Source organism: Oncorhynchus nerka, linkage group LG4 (genome assembly GCF_034236695.1).
Source record: "Oncorhynchus nerka isolate Pitt River linkage group LG4, Oner_Uvic_2.0, whole genome shotgun sequence".
In the NCBI taxonomy this organism is placed as follows: domain Eukaryota; kingdom Metazoa; phylum Chordata; class Actinopteri; order Salmoniformes; family Salmonidae; genus Oncorhynchus; species Oncorhynchus nerka.
Window position 1 is genome coordinate 94,454,675 of NC_088399.1, and position 11,870 is coordinate 94,466,544.

At 42.3% G+C, this 11,870-nt stretch overlaps 1 protein-coding gene across 1 annotated transcript in view; it reads right to left on the minus strand.

Moving 5' to 3' along the window:
* The window catches only part of fndc5b (fibronectin type III domain containing 5b), a 48,417-nt gene extending 36,779 nt beyond the window's left edge, over positions 1-11,638 (minus strand). Inside the window, exon 1 of the mRNA XM_065017094.1 lies at positions 11,161-11,638. Coding sequence (XP_064873166.1) covers positions 11,161-11,239 — 79 coding nt within the window. The 5' untranslated portion in view covers positions 11,240-11,638. The remainder of the gene's footprint in view (positions 1-11,160) is intronic.
* Between the last annotated feature and the right edge of the window lie 232 nt (positions 11,639-11,870).

Below are 11,870 nucleotides of genomic sequence, written 5' to 3' on the forward strand. Positions count from 1 at the left end.
CTCTGCTTTCCTCTCAGCCTGTTTGTTATGTTGAGATGGCCTTAAAAAGCTCTGCTTTCCTCTCAGCCTGTTTGTTATGTTGAGATGGCCTTAAAAAGCTCTGCTTTCCTCTCAGCCTGTTTGTTATGTTGAGATGGCCTTAAAAAGCTCTGCTTTCCTCTCAGCCTGTTAGTTCTGTTGAGATGGCCTTAAAAAGCTCTGCTTTCCTCTCAGCCTGTTTGTTATGTTGAGATGGCCTTAAAAAGCTCTGCTTTCCTCTCAGCCTGTTTGTTATGTTGAGATGGCCTTAAAAAGCTCTGCTTTCCTCTCAGCCTGTTTGTTATGTTGAGATGGCCTTAAAAAGCTCTGCTTTCCTCTCAGCCTGTTTGTTATGTTGAGATGGCCTTAAAAAGCTCTGCTTTCCTCTCAGCCTGTTTGTTATGTTGAGATGGCCTTAAAAAGCTCTGCTTTCCTCTCAGCCTGTTTGTTATGTTGAGATGGCCTTAAAAAGCTCTGCTTTCCTCTCAGCCTGTTAGTTCTGTTGAGATGGCCTTAAAAAGCTCTGCTTTCCTCTCAGCCTGTTAGTTCTGTTGAGATGGCCTTAAAAAGCTCTGCTTTCCTCTCAATGCTGAGAGAGAGAGAGGGAGAGACCGAGAGTGAGAGAGGCTCAGTGAGCACAGCCTTGCCATTGAAAAGAGTAGACAGGAAAACCTGCCTCCCTGTAGATGTTGTAGTGGTATTCAAAGTTGGGTTTGCGAAGTGGGAGCTGCAGTGGGGTCGTCAAAATGTAAACAGTTGAAATATATGGGACTATATTAAACAAACATTTTTTTAGATAAATTATTTGAAAGATACAATTTTAATGAGTAAATGTATTTATTGGTTTCTTTTCATTTTGATTTAGAGAAGAAAATGAAATTAAATCAAAGTTTATTTGTCATGTGCCCCCCAATACAACAGGTTTCACCCTTATTTCACCTTACAGTGAAATGATTACTTACAGGTCCTAACCAACAGTGCACTTTTGAAGTAAATTTTTTTATTAAATATATATGTACCGATGTTGAACCTCTGTGTGTCATTAGATTTGGGTTTGGGGTCGCAATAAGTTATCGGAGAAAAATGGTGTCCCCAGAAACTCTGGTGAAAAAAAAAATGGTGTCCCTGCTGAAAATGTGCCTTAGAGGATCTGCCTTAGAGGATCTGCCTTAGAGGATCTGCCTTAGAGGAACTGCCTTAGAGGAACTGCCTTAGAGGATCTGCCTTAGAGGAACTGCCTTAGAGGATCTGCCTTAGAGGAACTGCCTTAGAGGAACTGCCTGAGAGGATCTGCCTTAGAGGAACTGCCTTAGAGGATCTGCCTTAGAGGATCTGCCTGAGAGGAACTGCCTTAGAGGAAAGGATTTTCAACAACTGCACCGCAGCAGAACCCGAGACCAGAGCTGCATTTCCATCTGCCTTAGAGGAACTGCCTTAGAGGAACTGCCTTAGAGGAACTGCATTAGAGGATCTGCCTGAGAGGAACTGCCTTAGAGGAACTGCCTTAGAGGAACTGCCTTAGAGGAACTGCCTTAGAGGAACTGCCTTAGAGGAACTGCCTTAGAGGATCTGCCTTAGAGGAACTGCCTTAGAGGATCTGCCTTAGAGGATCTGCCTTAGAGGATCTGCCTTAGAGGATCTGCCTTAGAGGAACTGCCTTAGAGGAACTGCCTTAGAGGAACTGCCTTAGAGGATCTGCCTTAGAGGATCTGCCTTAGAGGATCTGCCTGAGAGGAACTGCCTTAGAGGATCTGCCTTAGAGGATCTGCCTTAGAGGAACTGCCTTAGAGGAACTGCCTTAGAGGAACTGCCTTAGAGGATCTGCCTTAGAGGAACTGCCTTAGAGGATCTGCCTTAGAGGAACTGCCTTAGAGGAACTGCCTGAGAGGATCTGCCTTAGAGGAACTGCCTTAGAGGATCTGCCTTAGAGGATCTGCCTGAGAGGAACTGCCTTAGAGGAAAGGATTTTCAACAACTGCACCGCAGCAGAACCCGAGACCAGAGCTGCATTTCCATCTGCCTTAGAGGAACTGCCTTAGAGGAACTGCCTTAGAGGAACTGCATTAGAGGATCTGCCTGAGAGGAACTGCCTTAGAGGAACTGCCTTAGAGGAACTGCCTTAGAGGAACTGCCTTAGAGGAACTGCCTTAGAGGATCTGCCTTAGAGGAACTGCCTTAGAGGATCTGCCTTAGAGGATCTGCCTTAGAGGATCTGCCTTAGAGGATCTGCCTTAGAGGAACTGCCTTAGAGGAACTGCCTTAGAGGATCTGCCTTAGAGGATCTGCCTTAGAGGATCTGCCTGAGAGGAACTGCCTTAGAGGATCTGCCTTAGAGGATCTGCCTTAGAGGAACTGCCTTAGAGGAACTGCCTTAGAGGAACTGCCTTAGAGGATCTGCCTTAGAGGATCTGCCTTAGAGGATCTGCCTTAGAGCAACTGCCTTAGAGGATCTGCCTTAGAGGATCTGCCTGAGAGGAACTGCCTTAGAGGAAAGGATTTTCAACAACTGCACCGCAGCAGAACCCGAGACCAGAGCTGCATTTCCAGACAAAAATATAAAACAAATGGAGAGTGTCATTTCACCAAATTTGAAACCCTTATTCAAGGTTTCAAAGACCTCTTTTGATGAGGTTCAGGGAACACACAGAGAGCTGTGGGTTGGCAGAGCACTACATTGCTGCCTGACATAAACTGAGGGACAGTGTCTGACAGACCAATCAACCTGTACATGTCCTCTACTGCTTATTGTTATTGTTCAATGTATGGTTAATTTGACACTTGGTTATTGTTGTTACGGATTTTTATTATGTTAATATTGTAAATGAATAACTTAATTTCCAAAGTAAATTTTGGCAATATATACAGTACCAGTCAAACGTTTGGACACACCTACTGTTTCAAGGGTTTTTCATTATTTTCTACATTGTAGAATAATAGTGAAGACATCAAAATGATAAAATAACACATATGGAATCATGTAGTAACCAAAAAAGTGTTAAACAAATCAAAATATATTTTATATCTGAGATTCTTCAATGTAGCCACCTTTTGCCTTGATGACAGTTTTGAACACTCTTGACATTCTCTCAACCAGCTTCATGAAGTAGTCACCTGGAATGCATTTCAATTAACCGGTGTGCCTTTTTAAAAGTACATTTGTAGAATTGATTTCCTTTCTTAATGCATTTGAGCCAATCACTTGTGTTGTGACAAGGTAGGGGTGGAATACAGAAGATAGCCCTATTTGGTAAAAGACCAAGTCAATATTATGGCAAGAACAGCTTAAATAAGCAAAGAGAAACGACAGTCCATCATTACTTTAAGACATGAAGGTCAGTCAATCGGGAACATTTCAAGAACATTGAAAGATTCTTCAAGTGGAGTCACAAAAACCATCAAGAGCCACGATGAAACTGGCTCTCATGAGGACCTGTCACAGGAAAGGAAGACCCAGAGTTACCTCTGCTGCAGAGGATAAGTTCATTAAGAGTTACCAGCCTCAGAAATTGCAGCCCAAATAAATGCTTCACAGAGTTCAAGCAACAGATACATCTCAACATCAACTGTTCAGAGGAGACTGTGTGAATCAGGCCTTCATGGTCTAATTGCTGCAAACAAACCACTACCAAATGACACCAATAAGAAGAAGAGACTTGCTTAGAGTAGATTTCTTTGACCTAATTTACATTAGTATTCAGACCCTTTACTCAGTTCTTTGTTGAAGCACCTTTGGCAGCGATTACAACCTTGAGTCTTCTTGGGTATGACGCTACAAACTTGGCACACCTGTATTTGGGGAGTTTCTTCCATTTTTCTCTGCATAGTCCGGATTGATTGAGTTTGGCCAGCTCTAGGACGAGTATTGGGTGTTCCAAACGTCTTCCATTTAAGAATGATGGAGGCCACTGTGTTCTTGGGGACCTACAATACTGTAGAATTTTTGTTGGTACCTTTCCCCAGATCTGTGCCTCGACACAACCCTGTTCTGGAGCTCAATGGACAATTCCTTCGACCTCATGACTTGGTTTTTGCTCTGACTTGTACTGTCAACTATGGGATCTTATATAGACAGGTGTGTGCCTTTCGAAATCATGTCCAATCAATTGAATTTACCACAGGTGGACTCTAATCAAGATGTAGAAACATCTGAAGGATGATCAATGGAAACAGGATGCACCTGAGCTCAATTTCAAGTCTCATAGCAAAGGGTGTGAATACTTATGTAAATAAAGTTTTTTTTTTTTTTTTTTACACTAATCTGCAAAAATGTAAAAGAAAAACTGTTTTTGCTTTGTCATTATGTGGTAGATTGATGAGGGGGGAATGATTTAATCAATTTTAGAATAAGGCTGTAACGTAACAAATGTGGAAAAAGTCAACGGGTCTGAATGTTTTCCGAACGCACTGAATATTTTACGTGTATTTTACATTAGTTATCTTTTGTTTGTTTTTAGTCCCCGTCTTCAGCTACCCTTAACCCCTCCTATCTATCTTTGAACACCATCCCAGGTTTGATTGCTATTTGCCATATATTATTTCTGCTGAAATATTAATAATAATAATATAAAAATTATTAAAAATATATATTTCTGTTTTCTATTTCTATATTATTTCTGATGTTTCGCAAAAGTTCTGAATAATATTCACCGTAGGTTCTACAGAAAATACGGTGAATATTATTCAGAACTTTTGCGAAACATCAGAAATAATATCTGTAAAATGTAAATTTAAGATTAAACCTTTTTTCTATAAGTATTATTATATTATTGATCGATTGGCCAAATCACCCAGCAGGGATAATTAATGAATTCTTCCTAAACCTGCGACCAAAAACAAGCTACATATGGACAATACCAAAACAAATGGTCTAATGATTCTGTCTCTTCATATCAAAATCTGGAGAGCTGGGAAGGTTGTACCCCCATATATAACATTCTATTGGTTGCAAGAATTTTTATAATAATTTAAATTGAAACATTTTAAGTTTTGAATCCGGCATCATTTTGTGTATCCGTTCATAAACGGTAGATGTAAAATTGCGCGAATAAGATCTCCTCTACAAAAACGTCAGAAATAATAAATAATAATTTTCACAAAGTTTTCTGCTTCAGTGTCTTTAGATATTTTTGTCAGATGTTACTATGGAATACTGAAGTATAATTATAAGCATTTCATAAGTGTCAAAGGCTTTTATTGACAATTTCATGAAGTTGATGCAGAGTCAATATTTGCAGTGTTGACCCTTCTTTTTCAAGACCTCTGCAATCCTCCCTGGCATGCTGTCAATTAACTTCTGGGCCACATCCTGAATGATGGCAGCCCATTCTTGCATAATCAATGCTTGGAGTTTGTCGGAATTTGTGGGTTTTTGTTTGTCCACCCGCCTCTTGAGGATTGACCACAAGTTCTCAATGGGATTAAGGTCTGGGGAGTTTCCTGGCCATGGACCCAAAATAACAATGTTTTGTTCCCCGAGCCACTTAGTTATGGCAAGGTGCTCCATCATGCTGGAAAAGGCATTGTTCATCACCAAACTGTTCCTGGATGGTTGGGAGAAGTTGCTCTCAGAGGATGTGTTGGTACCATTCTTTATTCATGGCTGTGTCATTAGGCAAAATTGTGAGTGAGCCCACTCCCTTGGCTGAGAAGCAACCCCACACATGAATGGTCTCAGGATGCTTTACTGTTGGCATGACACAGGACTGATGGTAGCGCTCACCTTGTCTTCCCCGGACAAGCTTTTTTCCAGATGCCCCAAACAATCGGAAAGTGGAATCATCAGAGAAAATGACTTTACCCCAGTCCTCAGCGGTCCAATCCCTTTTGCAGAATATCAGTCTGTCCCTGATGTTTCTCCAGGGAGAAGTGGCTTCTTTGCTGCCCTTGTTGACACCAGGCCATCCTCCAAAAGTCTTTGCCTCATTGTGCATGCAGATGCACTCACACCTGCCTGCTGCCATTCTTGAGCAAGCTCTGTACTGGTGGTGCCCCGATCCCGGAGCTGAATCAACTTTAGGAGACAGTCCTGGCGCTTGCTGGACTTTCTTGGGCGCCCTGAAGCCTTCTTCACAACAATTGACCCGCTCTCCTTGAAGTTCTTGATGATCCAATAAATGGTTGATTTAGGTGCAATCTTACCGGCAGCAATATCCTTGCAATATCCTTGCCTGTGAAGCCCTATTTGTGCAAAGAAATGATGAGGGCACATGTTTCCTTGCAGGTAACCATGTTTGACAGAGGAAGAAAAATTATTCCACGCACCACCCTCCTTCCAGTCTGTTATTCGAACTCAATCAGCATGACAGAGTGATCTCCAGCCTGGTACTCGTCAACACTCACACCTGTGTTAAAGAGAGAATAACTGACATGATGTCAGCTGGTCCTTTTGTGGCAGGGCTGAAATGCAGTGGAAATGTTTTTGGGGGATTCAGTTCATTTGCATGGCAAAGAGGGACTTTGCAATTATTTGTAATTCATCTGATCTCTCTTCTTAACATTCTGGAGTATATGCAAATCGCCATCATAGAAACTGAGGCAGCAGACTTTGTGAAAATTAATATTTGTGTCATTCTCAAAACGTTTGGCCACGACTGTATACTGGGTACGGCGTCTCAAGATGGACAAACAGTACTATTGCCACTTTATTATCATTTTTCAAGTGAAGGTCTTTAAAGGGAATATGCAAGCACACTCGTTCGGCTTGCCTAGCCTAGTTCGGCTAGTGCCGGCATTTGGCAAAGTATGCCAATATCTTCTGCATTAATGCCAGAATGAGGGGCGGCAGGGTAGTCTAGTGGTTAGAGCATTGGACTAGTAACCGCAAGGTTGCAAGTTCAAACCCCCGAGCTGACAAGGTACAAATCTGTCGTTCTGCCCCTGAACAGGCAGTTAACCCACTGTTCATTGGACCCATCATTGAAAATAAGAATTTGTTCTTAACTGACTTGCCTGGTTAAATAAAGGTCAAATGAATGGGTCCAAGCCATACTGCTCGCTTAACCCGGAAGCCAGCCACACCAATGTGTTGGAGGAAACACGGTTAGCGGCGTGACCGCCACAGGAAGCACAATGGGACAAGGAAACCCTGCCGGCCAAACCCTCCCGTTACCCGGACGATGCTGGGCCAATTGTGCGCCGCCTCATGGGTCTCCCGGTCGCGGCTGGCTGCAACACAGCCTGGGATCAAACACTGACCTCGGGAGGCCAACCTACACTTTAAAAGAAAGAGCTATTGAAGATTGTAAGTTTAAACAAAGTTTACTTTTTTTTTTTTTTTTAAAGCTGTGGATTTTTGTCTATCCTCCCCTGATACAGAAAGTATTGTTTTCGTGGTCATGGCACGCTTTGTCTAAGAGCTATTGAAGATTGTAAGTTTAAACAATTAATAATAAGAAAATAAAAACATGGATAATTGTCCATCCTCCCGATTCAGAAGATATTATTATGGCACACTTTGTGTAAGAGCTATTGATATGCATTTATGGATGAGAACGTGAACTTGCCATTTTGGGATTACCTGCTTTGCCTACGTCAATAGCCTTAATTAAAGGCTAGCATATTAATATGAATAGCCCAGTCTATGAATTAACATCTAACTTACACATCTCTATCTTGACTTCTCTCTCTCCTTAAGCAAATCATGCATCTCCGCTGGCATCTCCTCTCTCTCTCTCTGTCTTTCCATCATCTCTGTATTGCCCTAATAGCTCTTGAACCAGTAGCAGGTTGACATTTATTGTCCTTGAGGCAGAACTGAGCACTTCCCCCTTGGATAGGCCTGCTGCAAAGTCAAAATTGGCTATATATTCATGAAAACTGGTTTAAGGTTAGCAGTGTGGTTAAGGTTTAAAATAAATCAGATTTGATGACTTTGGGTCTGTGCCAGCTCGTGACGACTCTGCAGAGCTGCCTCCCGAACAAGATTCACAATGAAAAGCGCTAACCTGCGAACCAGTAGCCTAGCCCAATGCGTGTCCCAGAAGTAGCAATATAGTTCTCCCTTTGCCCAATGTTTATGTTTACGTCAGAATGCCCAATGTTAGAACATTTCAAAGGAAATGTCTGAATTAAACTAGAATGTTTTCCTATCGGTCTAATTTGCATAAACATTGTGATTGGTTGAAACTGTAGCTGCAAGGGTTATCGAATGTTATCGAGTTCATTTAATGTTCATATTTGAAGAAAGACCAGCCTCTTTGGCAAATGACAGGCGTGTAATAGCTGATCAGAGATGGCAACCATGGCTAGAGAACAACAAGCACCAAGTTAAAGCATCGCTGGTCTGCAGCTTTTATATCTGCTGTCTGGGCACTTTCTGCCGTTGGTTTGTCTTAGCTTGATGTAGGAGGCACGCACACAGTCACACGCAGTGCTCACACACACACAGTCACACACACACAGTCACACACGCACACGCACACGCACACACACACACACACACACACACACACACACACACACACACACACACACACACACACACACACTGTATGGAACCGTCTCTTTCCTTGTCTCCTCTTCCTTTCCTTGTCTCCTCTTCCTTTCCTTGTCTCCTTTTCCTTTCCTTGTCTCCTCTTCCTTTCCTTGTCTCCTCTTCCTTTCCTAGTCTCCTCTTCCTTTCCTAGTCTCCTCTTCCTTTCCTTGTCTCCTCTTTCTTTCCTTGTCTCCTCTTCCTTTCCTTGTCTCCTCTTCCTTTCCTAGTCTCCTCTTCCTTTCCTAGTCTCCTCTTCCTTTCCTTGTCTCCTCTTCCTTTCCTTGTCTCCTCTTCCTTTCCTAGTCTCCTCTTCCTTTCCTTGTCTCCTCTTCCTTTCCTAGTCTCCTCTTCCTTTCCTAGTCTCCTCTTCCTTTCCTAGTCTCCTCTTCCTTTCCTTGTCTCCTCTTCCTTTCCTAGTCTCCTCTTCCTTTCCTTGTCTCCTCTTCCTTTCCTAGTCTCCTCTTCCTTTCCTAGTCTCCTCTTCCTTTCCTAGTCCACTCTTCCTTTCCTTGTCTCCTCTTCCTTTTCTTTATTCCCACCGATCTGCATGACTGTCAGCAATACAGATCAATCCTGTTGTTTCACTTATGTAAGTGCTGATGAGGAAAGGGAGCATTTTAAGAGTACTTGGATGTAGCCTTGGCAATTGACTATTGACCCTGTGGGTGTCTCTCAATACTCTAAAGAGTCATACCTCTTGCCAGTGCAAATGAAAGAAAGGAGACAAGGGACTGGGAAAGGAGGAAAGGAGGAAAGGAAGCCACTTTGGGACAGTGAGATCCACCCACCATTGTTGCAATTTTCGGGCATTAGTGTCCTGTGTGAATGACTATCCCACTGGGCACAGACGTCAATTCAACGTCTATTCCAAGTTGGTGCAACGTCATTTTATTAAAATGACATGGAAACAACATTGATTCAACCAGTGTGTCTGCCTGGGTTTCCCAAACCAGCTCATTTATCAGTCTCTTGCTGAAAGAGCAGAACTAAGAGGTTAGAATAAACACAGGATTACTTTACGGTCAACAATACTGTACGGTCAACAATACTGTACAGTCAACAATACTGTACGGTCATCAATACTGTACAGTCAACAATACTGTACGGTCAACAATACTATACTGTCAACAATACTGTACTGTCAACAATACTGTACTGTCAACAATACTGTACGGTCAACAATACTGTACTGTCAACAATACTGTACAGTCAACAATACTGTACGGTCATCAATACTGTACTGTCAACAATACTGTACGGTCAACAATACTGTACGGTCATCAATACTGTACTGTCAACAATACTGTACGGTCAACAATACTGTACTGTCAACAATACTGTACTGTCATCAATACTGAACAGTCAACAATACTATACTGTCAACAATACTGTACGGTCAACAATACTGTACTGTCAACAATACTGTACTGTCATCAATACTGAACAGTCAACAATACTATACTGTCAACAATACTGTACGGTCAACAATACTGTACGGTCATCAATACTGTACTGTCATCAATACTGTACTGTCATCAATACTGTACAGTCAACAATACTATACTGTCAACAATACTGTACGGTCAACAATACTGTACTGTCAACAATACTGTACTGTCATCAATACTGTACAGTCATCAATACTGTACGGTCATCAATACTGTACTGTCAACAATACTGTACGGTCAACAATACTGTACTGTCAACAATACTGTACAGTCAACAATACTATACTGTCAACAATACTGTACGGTCAACAATACTGTACGGTCATCAATACTGTACGGTCATCAATACTGTACTGTCAACAATACTGTACAGTCAACAATACTGTACGGTCATCAATACTGTACAGTCAACAATACTGTACGGTCATCAATACTGTACGGTCATCAATACTGTACAGTCAACAATACTGTACGGTCATCAATACTGTACAGTCAACAATACTGTACAGTCAACAATACTGTACAGTCAACAATACTGTCAACAATACTCATCAATACTGTACTGTCAACAATACTGTTCGCTAAGGAACACTCCAAGAACACACACACACACACACACACACACACACACACACACACACACACACATTTTTACAATGACTGTTTACAGAGTCATATACTTCGAAAACTCAATGTCCAAACTGTCTAAATCGTATTTATCAGACTGATTGGTTCCATAAATGTCATTCATGGATTGTAATTGGATTCATGGTACATAAATGTCAGTCACGGACAATCCACCATACACCTCTGTGCTCCTAATGATATTGAATTGACCTATAAAACGCCGACCAAAAAGCATCCCCAGCTTGATAATGTGAAAGTTGTAGGCTGTATTCAGATGTACAGAAATAGAAATCGGGACTGTTGCTCGTGCATCGTGGTCGTGTAATGGAACAGATAGCCTACCTACCGTTCATTATATTAGGCTATCTCATCCTGTCATCACAGCCTATTAAATAAATAGCCTGTTCACACACGATTCTACCTACTGTCAAATATAACCAACTGATTTACTGGTATATGAATGTTCAATAAAAATGTGCGTGTACGGTCATTGAACTGTCAAGTCATTGATTTGGTTTATTATCGATTGATAGGGCCTATTCTCTATGCTACTATTAATCATATGACCATCAACGCACGTCAATGTACACTTACCACCAGCGGTAACGGATACCGTGAGCCAACCCAGAACGAGCAGTGGTAGTGTCGCCGCAGAGAAGCTTTGTTTCCCCATCCTTCAAAAGATGTTTTACATCCTGCCCGGGCAACCGAATATCCCATTTATTCGCGTTAACGGGATCCACACCTCGGTCTGTGGCGGAGAGTTGCTTAACATTCACCGCACTGGGCTCCTTTCCTCCACCACTCGGCGTTTCCTGTTCTCATAAGAAATCGGTGTTGGCGGTGTAGCCTAAACTTGGTCGTTGGTTGCTACGGAAACGCACCACCAGCGCTTTCAGCACCTGGGACAGAGCCGACACCGGGACGCACGGTCGGTACAGTCACTTGTCAAATGAACACACAGATCAAAATACTGTCTTATTTGAAACGATTACCTCAGTAATGGAACACTTCCATAGTCATAAAATTCGTCACCACTGTTTGCTAACCGGTTTATCGAAGGTTAGGCTATAAACAGACTCGTTTAGGTTATTTTTTTTTCCCTTGTGCCGTGCTTCGTTACAGAGGCGCGCTCCCTGAGAGCTCGAGTGCTGCAGAATGAAATGTACCGGCACTGTCAGATGGCAAAAATCCTCTCTCTCTCTCTCTCTCTCTCTCTCTCTCTCTCTCTCTCTCTCTCTCTCTCTCTCTCTCTCTCTCTCTCTCTCTCTCTCTCTCTCTCTCTCTCTCTCTCTCTCTACAGA